Source organism: Neopelma chrysocephalum, unplaced genomic scaffold (genome assembly GCF_003984885.1).
Source record: "Neopelma chrysocephalum unplaced genomic scaffold, ASM398488v2 Primary Assembly neopelma1_68b, whole genome shotgun sequence".
Classification (NCBI taxonomy): Eukaryota; Metazoa; Chordata; class Aves; order Passeriformes; family Pipridae; genus Neopelma; species Neopelma chrysocephalum.
In genome coordinates, this window is record NW_020897728.1 from 1462681 (window position 1) to 1482011 (window position 19331).

At 50.9% G+C, this 19331-nt stretch overlaps 1 protein-coding gene across 1 annotated transcript in view; it reads left to right on the plus strand.

The window, feature by feature from the left end:
• CNGB1 (cyclic nucleotide gated channel beta 1) overlaps positions 1-16327 on the plus strand; it is a 28237-nt gene extending 11910 nt beyond the window's left edge. The window contains exons 17-34 of the mRNA XM_027685300.1: positions 108-345; positions 1680-1812; positions 4390-4461; positions 5563-5720; positions 5883-6062; positions 6797-7005; positions 7888-7938; positions 8054-8140; positions 8520-8584; positions 8979-9101; positions 9601-9742; positions 9977-10136; positions 10687-10784; positions 10870-10953; positions 11301-11419; positions 12028-12174; positions 12608-12803; positions 14083-16327. Coding sequence (XP_027541101.1) covers positions 108-345; positions 1680-1812; positions 4390-4461; positions 5563-5720; positions 5883-6062; positions 6797-7005; positions 7888-7938; positions 8054-8140; positions 8520-8584; positions 8979-9101; positions 9601-9742; positions 9977-10136; positions 10687-10784; positions 10870-10953; positions 11301-11419; positions 12028-12174; positions 12608-12803; positions 14083-14295 — 2475 coding nt within the window. The 3' untranslated portion in view covers positions 14296-16327. The remainder of the gene's footprint in view (positions 1-107; positions 346-1679; positions 1813-4389; positions 4462-5562; positions 5721-5882; positions 6063-6796; positions 7006-7887; positions 7939-8053; positions 8141-8519; positions 8585-8978; positions 9102-9600; positions 9743-9976; positions 10137-10686; positions 10785-10869; positions 10954-11300; positions 11420-12027; positions 12175-12607; positions 12804-14082) is intronic.
• Positions 16328-19331: the final 3004 nt, after the last annotated feature.

Here is a 19331-nt window from a genome sequence, read left to right on the forward strand (position 1 = left end):
GCCCGCGGCAGCCCCGCATCTTTTTAACCGTGACCTAAAACCACTCAAACCACTCTGTGTGTTTTGTTGCAGCTTCAGATGCCTTGTCCTTTGCTTGAAGCACCTAGGCTCCTAGCAGCATGGCCAGGCGGGCCCGGGACGTCGAGCTAGACCGGCTGGTGCATGACAAGCCGCTTGATGGCGGGGAGCCCTCCCCTGCCAGCCGCGGGGCCCTAGAGCTGCTCCCCAATGTCCCCAGCTACCGAGCCGCCGCCGCCGCCTCCCGCGCCCCCGTCCCCGCCGCCAGCGGGCCAAAGGCCGGAGTTGTCAACCCCAATTTTTGCAATGAGGAGCAATCCCCTCTAGGTATTAGAGATGAGTTGGCTTTGGCGACGGGCTTTGCGTAGAGACGGGCAGGGGGTGACTCCCGGAGTAGTCGCTTTTTTTGTCGCTTTCGGAGGGAAAAAAAAAAATAATAAAAATAAAAGCACGCTTCACGTTGCAGCACAGAGGCTGGGGGAAAAAAAAAATCCATGTGTTTTCTGCTTCTGCTTCATCACTATGTGCCTTTTTAGCTAACTCTACAGAGCGTTTGCAAATGCTGTGTGTTTTGACCTGCTCTGTCAAAAGCTCTCCCGAAGGACCTGCAGGCAGAGGGTGCAATATCACCACACACACTGTTTTCTCTCTAGCATTCATGCAACCCGCTCATACTACGAGGACAGGAAGGTGGAGGCTTGCTGTTCATGGCTTTCTGCCTTTTCTGCAGCTTTGCTTTGCTTTGTTTTTAACCAGCAAGCCAAATTCTGCTGCTTTTCCTTGCATGCAACAGGATTTTAACTTTGCAACCCAAACAGGCAGATTTCTCGGGGATTTAATCAAGCCACGCTCTGATCCACTAGTTCCACATCAGCATGAAACAGGAGGGGGTGCACAGGGTCTTTCAGATGTGTGAAAACCTCCCACAGAAGAAATCCTGCAGGAACTCATTGCATTTTGTTAAATAGCTAAGAAAAGAGATGACACTTTACAGCCAAGCCGACTGTGGGGCCTGGCCAAGGCAACTCACAGCACCATTTCTCCTTTGGACAACTGGCATCTTTCTTTACCCACTATAAACATCCAACCCTCCTGCTTCTAACCCTGCCTGTGGCAGGAAGCAGTTATTACCTCTGCAAAAGAGAGAAGCCATAAATGTCTATTTAAATAGTGCCTTATTCTGCATGAAAAGCAAGTGCTGTGCGATTTGGAGCTGTCATGATCCATATGTTTATATTCAGAAGACCCAAGAGAATTTCTAGACCCTGGGAGGCAAGTTTGCACCTGGAAATCCTGTGTCCCTGCATAACACCTGCAGCTGGGAATCCTAATCTCCATTGTTTTCTGAACCATGGGAACCCAACACCCAGATGGAGCAGATGAAATCACTGCAATCTGGGCATGCAGAAGGAAAGCAGGTGGCTGTTCTTAAAGTGTCAAAAACTGGGCAAAAAAAAAAAAGAGAAAGAAATGCTCCAAACAGTTAGGAGAAAGGAGTGCCAGGAGAGAAGGGAATGGAGGGAGAAGGAGAGTCCTCCCAGTGCGCTGCGAGGTCTGGGGGGCAGCACTGTGGCAATGATGGGGTTTGGGGAGCCACCCTGGCTGCAGGAGGGACCCTGCACCCCCCTCAGCTGCAATTATTGTCCTTCCCCACGGAGCAGGTAATTACCCCACTGTGGAGATCAAGGATGTGGACAGCCGAGGCGATGCTGCAGAGAACGATGGTACCCACTTGCCGGTGCCCGCTGCCGGCGCTCCCAACAGGCTGGCGGTGCCCGGCGCAGCATCCCCCAGGTATGGCTCTGCCCAGACGCGGTCCCTGGCCCCGGGGGTCTCACCCCCTGCTGGTGCCACTACAGGAAAATTTCTGTAACCATACAGAGCAGCCCATTTCCAGCAGGTTTGGACAGTGTGATGTGCGCGGGGCGGGAGTCGCCCCTGTGCACGGCAGAGGAGGTGGCAAAAGCCTTGCCTGCTGTTTGCACTTTTTTAATTAAAGGGTTAAATTTTGTTTAAAGCTTTTGGGGGCCAGGGACAGCCCTGCCTGTGTGTCCTCCTGGAGATGGGCTCGATCCCCAGGATCCCATTTGTCTGTTGTCCCACGTGTCTGTGCTCCCAAATTCAGAGCGTGGGGAGTCTGTGTACTGGATCTGGGCCTTCATCATAAACCCTATAATTTTCTTGTATTTTTGCTGAAAGGGTTTGCAGTATCTCCCCTTGGGTTTGTGCTTTCAGATGGATGGCAGATGCCCCATTCCTTGAAGTGTTCAAGGCCAGGTTGGAAGTGGCTTTGAGCAACCTGGTCTAGTGGAAGATGTCCCTGTTGGACTTTTAAGGTCCCTTCCAACCCAAAACATTCAGTGATTCTATGCTCAGAGGGATTAAAACTGAGCTTTAAAATTTAGGCTGGAGGAAGCTGGTGCTTTTTTGTCTGTTGTTAGGGTGGGTTTTTTTGAAGTTCATTCTTGCAGAGGATTAAAAATCAAAACCAAAGTGGATTTTTCTGTGCTGAAAACCAGGTGCTATGGTCATTCTCACTTAATAGTTTGGATCTTTTCATAAACAAGCTCCTGGAGGACCAGCTAAAATGGTGAAAATGTCCATAATCCAGCCTGTTGAACAGCTTTTTAAACTGGGAAAGAAGAGCCCCAAGGCTTCATGTACAATCCCTGCAGTGCAAATACTGACAGCATTGAGCATATTTGCAGTTACACATGTGAGCATATAAACCTTTCTGCTGTGTCTCCGGGGACTGTCTCAAAACAACACTGGAGGAGGTCCCTTGGTAGAACTGGAGATTTTTAAAGGCAAGCAACTGCTGTTCTCCAACACAAAAATATAAAATGTAATCATTCTGAGCCAGAAGAAAAATGCTCCTCTCCTGCTGGTGTTTCCAGAGTAAGAGGACATCAGTTCTTCATTGAGCAGTCATCCAGTTATCCCTAAGTCATTTCTATTGGCCACAGTCTTGAGTTATTTCCTACAGGGGTCTGTGAAGGATTAGAGTGAACGTGGTTTGGACAGAGTCATAAAAGACTCACCGTTAATGAGCCACACAATGTAACTGGAGCCTCAAAACAGGCTCTCGCAGACAATAAACACCAGGATATTCCAGCTGATCCCATATGGGCAGGGACCCTGTGTGTCCCACACGTCCAGGCAGGTGCAGGACAGCCGGATGCCGATGGCCTCTGGCTGCAGCATTCCAAGGGCCACAAAAACAGAGCAATGTTTAGGCTGTGACGGGGCCTTCTGACCCAGCTGGCTGTGCAGTGGATGGTTGTGTGTGGGCCAGGTGCTGCAGGGTCCCCCTGGCAGAGCAAAAGCCTGTCAGTGTGGGCATCCTGGGCTTGCTCAGGGATGAGGACGGGCCAGTGGGGCAGGACGGTGCCCTGAGGGCACAGAGGCAGGGGAAGGGCAGCTGGAAGCTGGTGAGAGGTGATGGATGTTGTCCTAAGAATGATACAGACCCTGGCAGGACTATTTCTCCAAACTGAGGGTTTTGGAAACCTCTCCACTGACATATGAGAGTACTTTAACAGTGGGGCTGGTGGTTTTCTTCCACCCCCGTGCTGCTGTGCACTTGGGGAATGAAAGTTTATCAGTCTTGTTTACCTGCTCCCCCTCCCAGCAGGACACACCTGAGAGCCTGTGAGGCTGGGGGTGGTGGGCTCACAGCATTTGGCATTCGTCAAGAGACTTGTGATGGCAGGACAACCTCCCTGCAAGTGTCCTGCTCGCTCCTGCTCCACATGCAGCACTGAGCCATTTTGTACCAGGGCCAGTGGGATCAGCAGCTGTGGGGGCAGGAGACCATTTCTTTGTTGCAGCTGAAATGCTGGGCTTGGTGAAGGTTTGCAAAGCAGTCCAGGTTTTGTTGTGACTGCCATCTTCATATTCAGCTCTCCTTCTGCCACTTTGCTTGCCCACATGTAAGGAAGTTGTCTCAGAAAACCATCTGTGCCAGGGGGAGCCACCAGCTGTGTTAGGACACATCTTATAGATACTCCTGGTATTGCACTTTCCTTGCCTGCCTCTCGAAGTGCAGTGATGTGACAGTGCAGCACTGGGGACAAGCACAGAGTAGTGCCTGCCCTCTATGCATCTTGCCAGGTGTCCCAAACGGGTTACAAAGTGGGCTGGGTGGCTGCATGCCTATGGAGCCAAGGGCTCAGTGGTGCCCAGGGAGAAACAGGGCTTTAGCAGCAAAGGAACAGGGTGGTTTGCTCCAGGCAGTGCCAAAAGTTAGGGGAAAACTGACCCTAGCAGGAGAAGGGGAAAACAGATGACCCCTGGCAGGAGGAGCAGGGAGAAGAGCTGGCTGAGGACGGGAGACAAGCTGATCCTCGGTCGCTGTGTTTGTGTCTGTAGGAGGAGGCAACTGGTCCCACAGGATGGTCTGGACGAGGGACTGGTGAGCTGGGACGAGGAGCAGAGGGAAAGGTGCGTGGTGGGACCCGGGGGCTACAGATCAGCCGAGATCCAGGGGTTTGGATCCTGGGACTTGGGTGAAAATAACAAAGATCCTACAATTGCTGGGATACCAAAGGGAGAGGGAGCCCCGCCCACAGTGGCTCTGGTGCTGCTGAACAAGGAAAGCACCCCCTCTCCAAAAATAATGATCGTGATGCTCACTGGAGCAGAAACTGTTCTCTTGTTTTTCCTGTGTACATGTAGAAATATTCTTTTTAAGACTAGGTGTAACTGCAGAGAAAATGCACCTTTGATCTCCATATGCTATAGTGCTGTGGGGACACCTTGTTTTTACTGATTGTGGAGAAATGACCCTTTTCTTCCATGTGGGAAGAGAGCACAAGCCCTGGCTTCCCCACAGCCCCAGGGACAGCCTTGGAGGGAGCTGCCCTCCCTGGGAGGCACACTCTTGGCGAGGGTCTGCAGCTCCACGGGGAGCATGGTTTTACCTTTTTCCAGTCATCACAACAAACTAGCCAGGGCTACAGCAAACGAGCTTGTTTCTGTCCTCCCTCCTACTGATGCTTCTCAGCCATGCTAAGTGAAGCATCCTGGTCTAAATCCAAACTGGTTCTAATGAAGAGGCTGAAAAGAGAAGATATAGTTTATAAATTCAGGGGTTTGATGCACATTTTCACCCCATAGTTCTTCCAAAATCATGTTCTCCCAAGCACATGCAATCCAGCCTGGGATCTTGGTGCTTCCCAAACCTTCTGACAGCACCTCGCATCCCAGGGAACAGATGAGGCTCAGGTTGATGCTGCTTGATTATCTTTTACTGAAACCACCTTAGCTTGTGTTCTTATTACCCAGTACCCAAATAAATATGGGTAAATCCTAATTCAGATCCCGTAGGTTAAAGGATGGGTCATGGCCGTGGTTCAAGGCCAGGATGGATGGGGCTTGGAGAAACCTGGTCTACTGGAAGGTGTCCCTGCCCACGGCAGAGGGGTTGGAATGAGATGAGCTTTAAGGTCACTTCCAAGCCAAACCATTCCAGGATTCTGTGATTCTGTGAACCTGCCCTGGTGTTTTCCTGCCTGCATGAAACACCCGATGGTTTGCCTGCAGCCTGCCCGAGCGCATCGGCTCGGCCACGAGCCTGAGCAGTGCCATCATCAACACCCGGCTCCAGGAACTGGTGAAGCTCTTCAAAGAGAGGACCGAGAAGGTGAAAGAGAAGCTGATTGACCCCGATGTCACCTCGGATGACGAGAGCCCTGTGGCATGTGAGTTCCAGCGGGGCTGGGAGCATTTCACTGGTGGGTCCCCACGCACGCTGTGTTTTCCGGGAGACAGATGTTTTATTTACAGTTTAAAGACCTTAAAACAAATTGCAGTAACAAGATTTTTTTTTCTCCACTTTGAACTAACTGTGTGGCCTCTCCCAGCACCTGCTAAGCCGGCACCTGCGGCAGCACCGGTGCCTCCCCCAGGAGGGGAGGTGGAGGGGGACAAACCATCAGGGGATGACCACTACTGTGAGATGCTCTGCTGCACCTTCAAGTACCGGCCATGGCTGGACCGCCTGAAAAGCTACCAGTTCCCCAGCAGCATCGACCCACTCACCAGTGAGTGATGGAGCACAGCCTCATGCCTGGGCTGGGGGCAAGCTGGTGGGACCAGGGGAGAGGGGATGGGTAGGGGAGGAGGTGCAGGAGAGGAGATCTTATAGAGAGGAGATGTTACAGAGAGGAGAGGAGAACTAAGCAAGAAGCAACTTAGCTTTCACTAAAGCCTAGAGTTTTAAATTCCACTGCAAGGTATAGGCTTTCCTAAATATTTCCTGATAGCTGTGCATGCCAGGAGCACAGCTGGGCAGGGGAGGGACAGCCACCTTCTGCTTTCAGGCTTTTCAGTGGGAAAACGCTGTCCCTGTGGTGTAGATACTCCAAATTAAAATAAAAGTCGCAAAAGAAACATCAGCTGCCTGGTGGCCACTCCACAGGAGCCCAGCTCTTTCCTTAGTTTCTGCTATTCCCCACCCCTTTGGAAGCCCATGGGCTCAGGCCATCGGTTCAGTACAGCTGCAGGAGGAAAAGCAAAACAGGGAAGTCTGTGTTGTGACAGCAAAGGAAAAGCAAACCTAGTTGAATGAGCAAAGCTGGAAGCTTCCCAACAAAACATGGATGGTGTGCTCTGTGACTGGTGCTGTTCACTCTGCACTAGAGCCCAACTCACCTGCAGCTAAACGCTGTCGCCGAGAGACCTCCTGCAGGGTTCCAAGCTGTGCTCAGGGCAGGTCAGGGCATGAAAACCCTGGGATGTCTGCCCAGCTGACCGTGGTGCTGTTCCCCATGTGCAGATCTGATGTACGTGCTGTGGCTGTTCTTCGTCGTCATGGCCTGGAACTGGAACTGCTGGTTGATCCCCGTCCGCTGGGCTTTCCCCTACCAGACCCCAGCAAACATCCACTGCTGGCTGCTGGTGGACTACCTCTGCGACCTCATCTATCTGCTGGACATCCTCGTTTTCCAGACCCGGCTGCAGTTCGTCCAGGGGGGAGACATCATCGTGAGTGTCACACGCTGCATCCACCACTGCAGGGACCAGCTGTGGGGGCCTCCCATCCCCATCCCCATCCCCATCCCCCCCCAACAACATGGGTGGTGCTGGGCTCAACCTCTGAGTTGAGCTCTCCAAGCTCTCCCACCACGGCTGTGGACACTCTTAGAGACTGCAAGCATCTCTCCTGACACGTGGTGGATAGGCCAGTTGTGTTTTTGTCTGCCAAACACACTATTTGTCCCCTAAAGGCAATACCAGCCCGTCTAGAAAACGGGTGGTCCATGGCAGCCCCGTTCCTGGGAAGGGATGCCAGGAGGGTGCTGCTCTGCAGGGTTGTTCTGCCCATGGTGTGAGGTGCTCACTGACCAGCCCTGGTGTAGTTGTGCCCTGCCAACCATGGGCATGGGCATAAAAAACTCTTGAGTTTGATTTTCAGGAGCAGGCTGGGCAGAATGAATTAGCAATTGCAATCTGAACACATAGATCACGTGTCTGAGAAAAGGGAAAGCCCTTGATTTTGTTTCCATATTCAGTTAAATAAGCTGTGAAAAATCAGACCTTGAGGGTACAGCCTTCCCACGGCCATGCAGATGCTCAGACAGGCAGGTTTCTCCTGTAAACTCTGGTTTTTGTGAGGTTGCCACTGCGATGTGCTTTCCCTGGGATGCAAAACAAGCACAGGATGTCCCAAGATAGGATGGGAAGATGGGATATGGCCAGGTCTTCTGCTTGTCTTGCTCTGCTCCCATTCCCGGAAATGAAGGGAAAATCTTCCCTGTTATGGTGCAGAAAGGGAAAGCCAGGCATGAGCATGTTGGCCATGACTTTGCTTTCTGTGAGCAATGATCAATCTTCCTCTCTGTCTCTCTCCTTCCTGTTCCCAACCAGACTGATAAAAAGGCCATGAAAGATAACTACCTGCGATCACAACGTTTTAAGGTTCGCCATAATTTTATTTATTAATCTGAATCTTTAATCTGCCCCGTGGTTCGCAGCCCCATCCCAGTGCACCTGCAAGTCCCCTCAGAGGCTTCTCTCTTTGTGTGGATTTCAGATGGATGTGCTGTGCCTCCTGCCCCTGGATTTCTTCTACTTCAAAATTGGTGTCAACCCACTCCTGCGCTTCCCTCGCTGTCTGAAGGTGAGTTGGAATTTACAAAATCAGGCAGAACAGCACCTGCGGTGGATTTGGAGGAGTTCTGTGCTGCTGGGGTGAACTATGGCTTGCTAAATGGCTCGTTAATGGCTTGTTAATGATGACAAGAGGATTGCAAAATGTAAGGGAAGTCTTATCCCAAAGGCTTTGCAGTGCTGTTTGCTGAATCTTCATTTCAATCCTAAGCCATGCTCACATTTGAATAGAAGGGCACTTATAGACGGACCCAAATCTCTCTGTGGCAGTCTGTGCTGCAGGGGGGTTGCAAGAGGGAAGCAGAGGGGCAGTGGGGCTTTGTGGGGAGGTGACTGTCCCAGTGGGGGCCGCAGGAAGCTGGAGCATGCTGCTTTCCTTCTCCTCCCAGTACATGGCCTTCTTCGAGTTCAACAACCGCCTGGAGGCCATCCTGACCAAGGCATACATCTACAGGTGAGGGGGGGCCGAGGGAAGGAGGGAGAGTGGAATTGCTGTTTGCCACTGTGGAGGAAGGTTCGCTTTGGTGTGCACCCGTTCCGAGCTCCTGGTTTATTTTCCTGCCATCCCTGGGCTGGCTGACGTGGATGTTGGCTGATGAAGCAGGATGTGGGGCTCCCAGAGCCCATGTGGGTAGGATCACCTCTCCCACTGGTTTTTCTGGCACTTCTAGGGCTGCAGGAGGGAGCAGCAGGGTGCATGTTTGGGTGCTCTGTGATTCCTGCAACGGCAGGACCTCTTGATCATTGTTTTGAGGCTCCTTGTGATGATGGGGGGGTGGTGGGGACATATTTCTCCCAGAAGACACCGTATGATCTCCCTTCCTGCTCTCTCCTGGTTCTTTTTGCAGAGTGATTCGGACAACTGCCTACTTACTGTACAGCTTGCATGTGAACTCCTGCCTCTACTACTGGGCCTCAGCCTATGAAGGACTGGGCTCTACTACCTGGGTCTATGATGGGGAAGGAAACAGGTACAAGCCAGGGCTTGGATCTTACACAGCCTGCTGGGATGAGCTGAAGTAATAAGGGAGGTGTTGGGGTGCAGCTGGATTCATAAAAACCCTAGAAGCAAAGTGTTGGGAGTGCCAGGAGAAGATGTGGAGCATCCTTTGCTAACAATTCACTCACAAACCCTTATTCTCCCCTGATGATTTCTGAAAGTGTAAATGTCTCTGAAAACACATTGCTGGTTTATGGCAGTGGAGCTGTAAGGAGCAGCTGGAGCAGCTGAGCCTCCCATATGGAGATTTCTGGAGGATCCATGGGTCCCCCTGCTCCTGTAGCACCTCCAGAAGCACCTGCAGGTGTGGTGGGGAGTCTGAAGCCCTTCAGTTTTTCCCTCTGTCACCCATAATTACTCTCAGCAGGCTCTGGCTTGCCATGGCCAGAGGATGTGAGCTCAGTGCAGAGGGGTGAAACAGGCCTTCATGCCAGAAACACCTTCAGAGCTGCCTCCTCTTTCCCTCCCAGCTACATCCGCTGCTACTACTGGGCAGTCAAAACCCTCATCACCATCGGGGGCCTGCCAGACCCCAAGACACTGTTTGAGATTGTCTTCCAGCTGCTGAACTACTTCACAGGCGTCTTTGCTTTCTCTGTCATGATAGGGCAGGTGAGTGGAAGTTGTGGGGGATTCCCAGCCTCAGGTGGGGATGGCTGTAGTGTGGTTGATCCACAGGTTTGCATCTTCAGTTTTGTTTTTTCCCATTTGAGGACCTGCTTGGCACTGGTGCAAGACAAAAAGCACTTGCCAGGTGCTGTTAGGGCTCGGTTTACAGACTCTAGACTGCTCGAGTGATGGATAAGTGACAGCAACTAAAACTTTTCTTCCACCTCTTCCGTTCAGATGAGAGACGTGGTTGGTGCCGCTACTGCAGGGCAAACTTACTACAGGAGCTGCATGGACAGCACCATTAAATACATGAACTTCTACAAAATCCCCAGAACTGTTCAGAACCGGGTGAAAACGTGGTATGAGTACACGTGGCACTCGCAAGGCATGCTAGGTGAGATCCAGCCATTCCATTTTGCTGTGGTTGTTTTGCAGGGCTGAAACGTTACTGTCAAATAGCACTGCGGTTCTGGGGTGTAGGGTGACTTATTTTACTCTTCCCTACTGGCTCACAGCACTTTGGTGACCTGGTATTCACTCATAGCACACTGAGTCTAGTGTCCCACATGCTGGTCCCTGGGGAGAGGGCAGTGACTGGCAATCACTGGCCAGAATGTGTCCAGCAGCAAAGATACCAGCTCACCGTACCAGGCAGGACCAGGACCTCTGTGCCCACCCTCCTGGGCAAGAAAGACGATGGCCTGGGCTCAGTGGTGTGTCTCTGAGAGCCATCAGGGCAGGGATGATGTGAAGGGTGGTTTTCCATCGCCCCTTGTATTTAGACCTGCAGGTTGCTGGGTGGGCAGAGGCTGGAGGAGACCCTTCTGGGAGAGGTGGCTCCTGCCCTCTGCCACTGGAATGTGAGTTGCTTCCCTACTGCCACGTCAAGGACATGCTCTCATATCAAGAGCTGGAAACAACCAGCTTTCTGCTTTGTCTCACAGATGAGTCAGAGCTGCTGGTGCAGCTGCCAGACAAGATGAGGCTGGACATTGCCATTGACGTGAACTACAACATCGTGAGCAAAGTGGCCCTTTTCCAGGTATCCTCTGCAGCATGGGTCCTGCCTGGCAGAGCCTGCCATGCTGACACAGACTTACACCACTGTTGGCTCTATTTTGGCTCAGGGTTGTGACAGACAGATGATCTTTGACATGCTGAAGCGGCTCAGATCGGTGGTCTACCTGCCTAATGACTACGTGTGCAAGAAGGTGACGTGACATGTGATGCTTGGGTGCCCTCCCATCCCCAGTGTTATGGCCAGGCTGTGCAGGGCACTAGGGGAAAGCCAGGCCTGGCCCATCACCCTGGTGTTGAGCCACTTCACAGGGAGGGAATTTGGAGCAAAAATATCCTTGGCTGCAGCCATTAACAGCAGGAGACCAGGGAAGAGCAGGAGACCTTGGGGTGCTTAGATGGTGCTCGGGAGTAAACACCATCAAGACAAAGAATTTTGGGAGCTTGGAGAGGGCAGTATGGTCATGGGAGATGCTGGTTAGGGCATCCATGAGGCCTCCCTGTTTCTGGGCATCCCCCCCAGCACCCCTCTTCCCTGCAGGGAGAAATAGGCCGCGAGATGTACATTATCCAGGCGGGACAAGTGCAGGTGCTGGGGGGACCCGACGGCAAATCCGTGCTGGTGACTCTGAAAGCTGGATCCGTGTTTGGAGAAATAAGGTGAGAGAAGCATTTTTGGGGAAACAGGGAAATAGAGCTCGTGGGCTCTGGGAGAGGAAGGTGGGAAGTGGAAGGATCAGCAGCATCCCAGCTATATTTGTGATTAAGAGCCGTGAACACTGGGCAGCGGCTGAGACACAGATTACAGGGTTTTTTTTCTCTGAGCTTTTCTGCTGTTTTTGTCATCATGTTGTTTTCAGCCTGGGGAGCTGGTGATGTTAAGCAGAGGTGTATGGATGGAGGGGTGAGGAAATGAGTAAGAAAAGATGTTTCACAAAAACAGCCCCACAACCATTTAATCCGCCCATTTCATGGGCATGTAATGTCCTGTACCAGTCTGTAACACAGGGATGCTGCTGCCTCCCTACAGCCCAGCAGCCACTAGACTGGTGTAAAACGCAACATTTAACCCTTCAAACCCCCAAATAATTTTTTACATAGTGCAGTATGCAAATTTCCTTCAAAAATTAGATATGGGAAATTCCATCGGGAGTGAAAATTGCACTCTGAGTACTCTGAGAGAGAGAGAGATGGAGACGTAAAGGGAGACCTGAAGTTGTGCTGAGCCTGTGAACAGAAGCACTGACGTCTTGCCGTGTCTCTCTCAGCTTGCTGGCGGCGGGAGGGGGGAATCGCCGGACAGCAAACGTCATAGCTCACGGCTTCGCGAACCTTTTCATTCTGGAGAAGAAGGACTTGAACGAGATTTTGGTGCACTACCCGGAGTCTCAGAAGCTGCTGCGTAAGAAGGCCAAGTGCGTGGGGTTTTTAAAAATAGCAGAGCCTGGATATCAGAACCTCAGGGGAGGTTTCCCTCTGTGAGAAGCCCCGGGAAAGCTCCTGCTGCAGGTGCTGGGTTCTCTCTCCCAGAGGCGGCTCCCGCTCCGGGCTGGATCCGCTGTGCCTCGGCAGAGGGCACCCGTCCCTCGTCGCTGGGCTGGGGAGGCTGGGGATGCCCCAGCCCTGCTCTGAACCTTCGCCACTAAAAGCGGGTGGAGCTGGGGAACGAACGTGGCCAGAGTGCCTTCGTTTAAAAATCTATTAAAGTATTTAGGTTTTAGCATTATTTAGCATTGTTATTCCTAAGGCATAACAAATCCCTGCCCTTTTAACACCTGTTTTTTCCTCGCTATAAAATCCAGCTAATAGAACACGGGCTGACATCATCTCTCCCTTTCCTTGCCGCAGGAAAATGCTGAAAAGCAACAACAAACCCAAAGATGAGAAGGGAGGCCCTGGAGACGCGCTGATCATTCCCCCGAAAGCTGAGACCCCGAAGCTCTTCAAGGCTGCCCTGGCTGCCACAGGGAGGATGGGGGGCAAAGGGCCGCTGGGGCGGCTCCGCTGGAGGCTGAGGGAGCTGAAGGAGATGCAGGCGGCGCAGGTCAGCGCGGGAAGGATGGAAGTTTAGCTTTGCTTCATCAGATGCTGATTCTCTGCTCCCCCCCCCCCATGGGCTTCAGACTCGTTAAGGTGCCTTAAAGAAGTGAGCTCAGGTCATTGGGGACTGACACAGCGTGGGCAGATGGGAAGGGGTGACCCAACATCTCCAACAAGGCCTTGGGAGAATGCCAGTGTCCCACAGGGGTTTATTTTGCAACACAGAAGGGTAGTACACTGACTTTTTGCCTAGCTCTGCTAAGCCTGAGTGTAATTTCTAGCTGGGCTATAGCCACAGATGGAATGAATGCCTCTTCCATCCTGCAGAGACAGAGCCTCTCGTAATTAATCGATGTGCTGGCGGGACAGAGGGCAGTGCTGGCACTGAGCACCCACAGCCCAGTCAATATATCAAAGCTTTCCTGGCACAGCTGGGGCAGAGGCCCCCACAGCAGGCACTGCTGTCCTGCCAGCTCTGCATGAAACCCCCTGCTTTTTTTTTTTCTTTTTTTCTTTCAACTGTCTCAGCTAAACTTGAAAACAAAGTTTTGTCTTGTTGTTGCTCTCCCCAGCATGGAACATGCAGGCTATCACATCTGGGCACGTAGAGGGAGGTGGAAGAGCAGATGATAGGGAGGGGTGGCCTTGAGGCCGGGTAAACAGCCAGGGAGATGCCAGGCATAGCTGCATTTCTGCAGGCCTTCACAGAGGCACAACAGAGGCTTCACAGATGTGGTGTTGAACACTGATTCATGACCAGTTCATGGCAGTGGTGAACAGAAGCACTTCGGGCTCCACAGGGAAGTGGCAACAAGACCTGTCACTGAAGGGTGCACATTTTGGGAACCAACCCCACTAATGGGTTAGCAGGACCCCACTGCTGGAAAGACATCCCTCGCCGTAGCAGATCTTTAGGACACATTTCCAGGGCTCCTCTCTAAAGGAGGACAGGGCAGTCTGGGGCTGCTCCCTCACAACACCACTTCTGCCACGTTTAGCCCAGATCAGCCCCTCCAGATGCTTCAGGAGCAAAGCAAGAGCTAGTGCAGGAGGTGTGAGAAGGCTCTGTTGCACTCCTCTCTATGTGTTTCTCAAGACATGCAGGACATAATCCAGCTGCCCCTCTTGCAGGGGGCAACTCTGGCAACAAACTGACATCCCAATGTCTGTGGTGGAACCATAGAACAGCTGCCTGTCTTTGCACAGTGCAGACACTCTGTTGGGGGTACTGGGCAAGCATCTGCTAAGGTTGATTTTGCCTTTTTTGTTTGTTTTTATTGCAGGGTTCCAGTTTCAGCCCAACCCCACCAAAGTCACCAGTGCACCAGAGATCGCCTGTCACCTCCCATAAAGTGCAAACCCACCCGGGAGAAATATCCTCAGAATCTTCTGATCATTTAGTCACCGTTCGTGTGATTCCCACGGCACAAGAAGATGAGGAAATCCTCGCTGCTGAGATTTCAGAGAAAGAAGACAAAGAAAAAGGAGAGAAATGAAACAGCAGCACGTCCTGGGGCAGGCGTAGGAGTCAGGCAAATGCCTGGGGTAGCAGATTTTTGCTGTTAATGATTTCCATGCAGTGGCTGTAGGCTTTGCAATGCGCTGCGGGTAGGATCTGCCTCTCTTTTCTGTCCAGACCCTCATTCCCTGCTGATAAAACCCTCTGCCATTTGACCCAGAACCACACAAGGCTTCCATGCTCTGCAGATCAATATTTATTGAGCATCTTTATGAATTTCCCACTAAATCTCAGGCCAGCCCTCTTGCTTTGAAATCCAGCTTTGTGGAGGGGGAGCTCTGGAAGAAATTGCTTTTTATGGCTCTGGGTGGTTAATGAGTGTTCGGATAAAGCGTGAAGAGTTATTCACCTCGGACAGCTGAGTCACTGCTTGGCCAGAAACAACCAGGGGGAAAAAAAAATAACAAGGTTTCTCTGTTGGGCTCAAGGTTGACAGCAGCAGTGGAGAGTGATTCATCCGGAAAGGATGCGGACTATGCTCACAAGCCAAGCGTGGAGCAGATCACACTGTCACAAGAATGCCAAGGTCTGTCCCCGAGTGCAGAGTCTGCAAGGTACTTGAGGGTCTCTGCGTGGTGCCAAGGCCACCTTGGGTTTGCCACTGGGAAGAGTTCCTGCCAGCAATCCACCCCGGGAAGGTGGTGGGGTCTCCGTCGCTGCAGGCTCTCGTGGAGAGATTTGATGAGCATCTTTCAGGGATGGAGAAGCACAATCCTGGATGTTCCTGGAGTTCCTTTCTAGCCCTGGGTTTCTGTGGGTGCACCAACCTGCCGCTGCTGGGAGAGATAAACAGAGGGCAGGAAGGGAGAAGCTGAGTTGGTTCCCAGCTGGGAGGGGAAAGAGAAGTGCAGTAAGTGCTCTCCTCTCCCAGACAGTGTTTCAGAGTCTGTATCACACAAGCAACTCTGCACAACCATCACTGCTGGACCTCAGTGACATCCACTTTTCCAGCAGCTGATTTCCAGCCCTTCAGTCACTTGACTGGCTCTTGGCCACATTTCCCATGCAGAAGCCACGCTGGTATTGCTCATCACTGCAACAGGGCACTTGTGAAGACACTCTCCCAGTGCTGGGACTGGGCACTGGAAGGGAAGGTGAACATCTGATTAGCAGCCAGCACACCCAGCTGATGGCTCAAGGTGTCTGATCTTCTCCCAGCACCACCAGGTCCTCTTCTTCCTCAGGCCCAGCACCAACCAGAGCAGCTGCTGGTGAGCTGAGATGTGGTGAGAAGTGAGATGGCACCAAATGAGGCACTGCAGATCCTCCCCAAGGTTTTTGCTCACCACACCCCCACAGCACCGCTGGCTCTGTTGAGAGGAGACAGTTTCCATCCTCTGGAGGAAAAGCTGGGGCAGGTTTTGCCGCAGGGAGCAGCCCCATCTCCTCAGCCAAGGGGCTTCTCAGGTGTTCAGCAAATCCTGTGAGCAGTGCTGCAGGTTCCACAGGTCTGGCTGTGAGATAGCTGGGCTGTTTGTGAAGGGTGTCACCTCTGGCATCACCCTCCTGGGTGATCCCTCTTCCCACCAGCAGCCTAGGGCTGACCTTCACCTCCTTCGGGATCCTCTTCTTTCATTGCTTTTTCCCCCCTCTCTTTCTGTGGCAGAAAAAGCCAGAATAGATGTTAGCATTAATTAACAACGGCTTGCTTTCTTTTAAACAAATTTAATGAGCTCCATTCTACTGCAGGAGGGTCTGAAGGCACCACTGCCCTTCACATTGCAGGGGAGAGGCTGCACTCACCCAAACCTCCCTGAATGTTTCTCGTCCTCAGTCATTTGCAAGTGGTTTCCTGCAGGGTGGAAGGTTTCCGTGCAGAGTGCAAAGTATTTTCTTTTCACTCTATAAACATTTATATAATCAAACCAGGAAATGTGCAAAGTCAAACTGAGGCTTTGATTTGCTGCTATGGTTTGGTACAGTTTAGAAAAAGCATTTAAATAAATAGTGGGGTGTACTGGCTTTCATAATTCACTGTATCTACAATAAACACCACATAAATTACCGTTCATTTGCTGTGGATTTATTTCAGCATTCCAGTTGTTTTCCCACTTTTTGCTCACTGATGCACCAACAGAGCCAGAAAGTCCTGAACATGCAGTTCAGATTTTCCAATAAATAATTTAGAGGTCACATAATACTGGCAGAACAATTGTAATTTTTATTTTAATCACCAGCAGGAGGGAAAAATTCCTTCTTAAATGGCAAACATTGCTTGAAGATCTTAGTTTTCAACATGCAGCATGAGATGGTGATGGATACACAGCTGGTAATTCTGGAAGCACAGGGACATCTGAAATTATCCTTCTCTGCGGTCTGTTTACGGCTTTAGTTCTTTGGAGGGATTATTCTCCAGGTAATAATTAAGGTCAAGGTAGGGCTGGGCTTACAGGCTGGGCTGGGGAGTTGAGCTCAGATCTATTTGCTGTGCAGGACTATTTAGAAGTGACAGGGAGGCTGAGGAGACTTCAGTGCCTCTTGGTTTGGGGGTTGCCATGAGCTGGCTTTCTGCTGAATTTTGTAATTCCACTCATTTACCAGTTCTGTTGTATTTGCAATGGGCTTCTTTGCATTTGTTCCAGCAAGTATCTTGCAGTGGACACTTATCACTTTGTGTTCCCTACAACTGCCCTTGGAACGTTCCTGATGGATTTGGTAATGCTCCATGTACCTTTACTGCATTTCTTATCAGCTTTTGCTCCTTCCACCTGGTGTCCTCAAGTCTTGGGTCTATCTGATATGAGATCCTCTAATAATATGAATGCAGTACTTGAGGGATCTTGCCAGGCAGCTGCTTATTGCCATAGAAACCAGGTTTTCTTGCAGTGGTATTTTAGCTGTTGCTGCTTTTTAGTGCAATACGTGGAATAGAGGACTGCTGGAGGAGGAAGCAGAGCTTGCTGTTGGAGCTGTAGGAATGTGATGGGTTTTGCCTCACTATCACAAGAGTATCTTTACTGGTGGCTTTATATATACTGTTTACATATATAAAAGTGTTAATATAAATACATATATATACTTTTTATATTCATATTCCCTGTGACCTGTGCTGTTATGTCTTTCAGAGAACTGATACTGATTCAATGCTCTGTATGAAGTTAAAGAAGACAAATGTCTCCCTTTAAAAAAAATCAGCTTACAGAAGGAATAGTATAACCCACACAGGCATCTGATGGTGAAGGAAGTTGTTTCCTTTGGATAGAAACAGGGCAGGTAGCTTCTCTGTATTTATAGCCAGAGCAATCTTTTAAAAAGATTAAGTGCAATTGCAGGTTAATCACTGATAAGGTTGTAACGAAAGTAAAAGCAAATAAGCAGGTTTGAGGATTAGACTCAGGTCCAGAAAGAAATTTCAGGATAAATGGAAAGCCCAGTTAAATGGTGTTCAATTAGAAAGCCTGAAATAAAATTAAGCACTTTAACCTTGAAGCCTGAAGACCTTAACCAGCAGGACACAGTCCTAGTTCAGGGAACAGTCTGTAACCCACTTTTTCTGCCTATATATACTTTTTTCCCATGTGTAGCTCTGCTTTGAGTCACAGTTGCGTATAAACCCCTCCGAATCCCTTTTACCTTCCTCTAAAATGGAGCTAACACAACTCTGGTTTTCTCTGTCCCGAGCAAGCAGCACCTTTTAAGTGCAGAAATGGTCCCACTGGAGTTAACAGCCTGAAAAACAGCCAGACCACCGTTTGGGAAGGGGTCACACAGAGGTTCACAAGCCCACAGGTGCCCATGCTAGTGTTTATTAACAGCTCAGCTTAGGCTGAGCTCAGGCTTGATGACTTTTTTCCTTTTATCATTCTTTCCTCATTTACCTATTCTTGTTTTAGGATGAAACTCGCCCACCTTGGTTCATGTCATAGGGTGAATGTCTTAAGGACACCTGCACAATATCAGTGAGTTGGGTGTGAGTTCATCTGAAGAAGAGAAGCCCAGAAACCCACATTATTTCATGTAGCTTTTCCTGCTTTTAGAAATCACTTGACACATGAGAAGAGCTGGAAGTCAAACAGTTAAAGTCTCAAAATTTCTTTCTTGGACAAACTGGAAGGGATTTGAGAAGAAACATAAACAACTGGAGAAGTGAGATAAATCAGGTTGTGGGGATTGATGTTATGGGGTGGCCAGGGAACATCCCTGCCTGCTCTGGGCTGTCACATCCCTAAAGTGCTTCACACGGTTTTGCAGGTGCTCACTTTGAAAACTTGAGCTTGCCGGGACAGCCACTGCTCCCTTCCCAGCTCTATCTGTCAGAAGAGCTGGGGAGGAGGGCTCTGCCTCCACACAGCGGGACTGCTGCCCTGGCCCCCTGCGCGAATATCGGGGCCTTCTGGAGCCTCCCACGTGTCTCCTCGTGGATGGTCCGGATTCACCCCAGGATGAGCATCACGTGGATGGTCCGAAATGGCCCCAGGGTGGGCATCACATGAGCCGCCCCGTGCTGCTCTGTCTTAGCAGTAACCGAAGGAATGAAGACCAGCCAGACTAGTTACTCATTCTAGATAAGAGGCTCTTTTGTGCTGCAGAAATACCAACATCACGTGAAAACCCCTCCGCTGCCATGGTTACTGGCCACCGTCAGAGCCGCCAGCGAGACGGGACTGGAAGCGTTGACAGAGCTTCTGGTCTGCCCTTCACAAGGGGGGGAACTCCAGCCATAAAACCCGCACTCTGCCCCAAAAAGGAGGGGAGGCGGCTGCAGGGACTTCCGAGCCCTGCCCACACCCGGCATCGCGATGCTCAGAGCTTGTTGTGTACAGGCTCTGCCCTGCCACCGGGCATTTGGCTCTGGGTTTTATGAATTCCTCATTAATAACCTGAGACATCATTTAAAAAGTGAGAAAATGGTGCTGCATCCTGGGTGGGCTCTGCCCCGTTTCCTGGTTTTCTGACATTTAGGAACAGCTTGACCTCTTGGCACTCTCGCTTTTTGCACTAATGCTTTTCTCATTAAAGTGCTTTCCTGAACACTAATTAGGGCGGTTTTCCTTTTGTAAATTAGCCTGATAC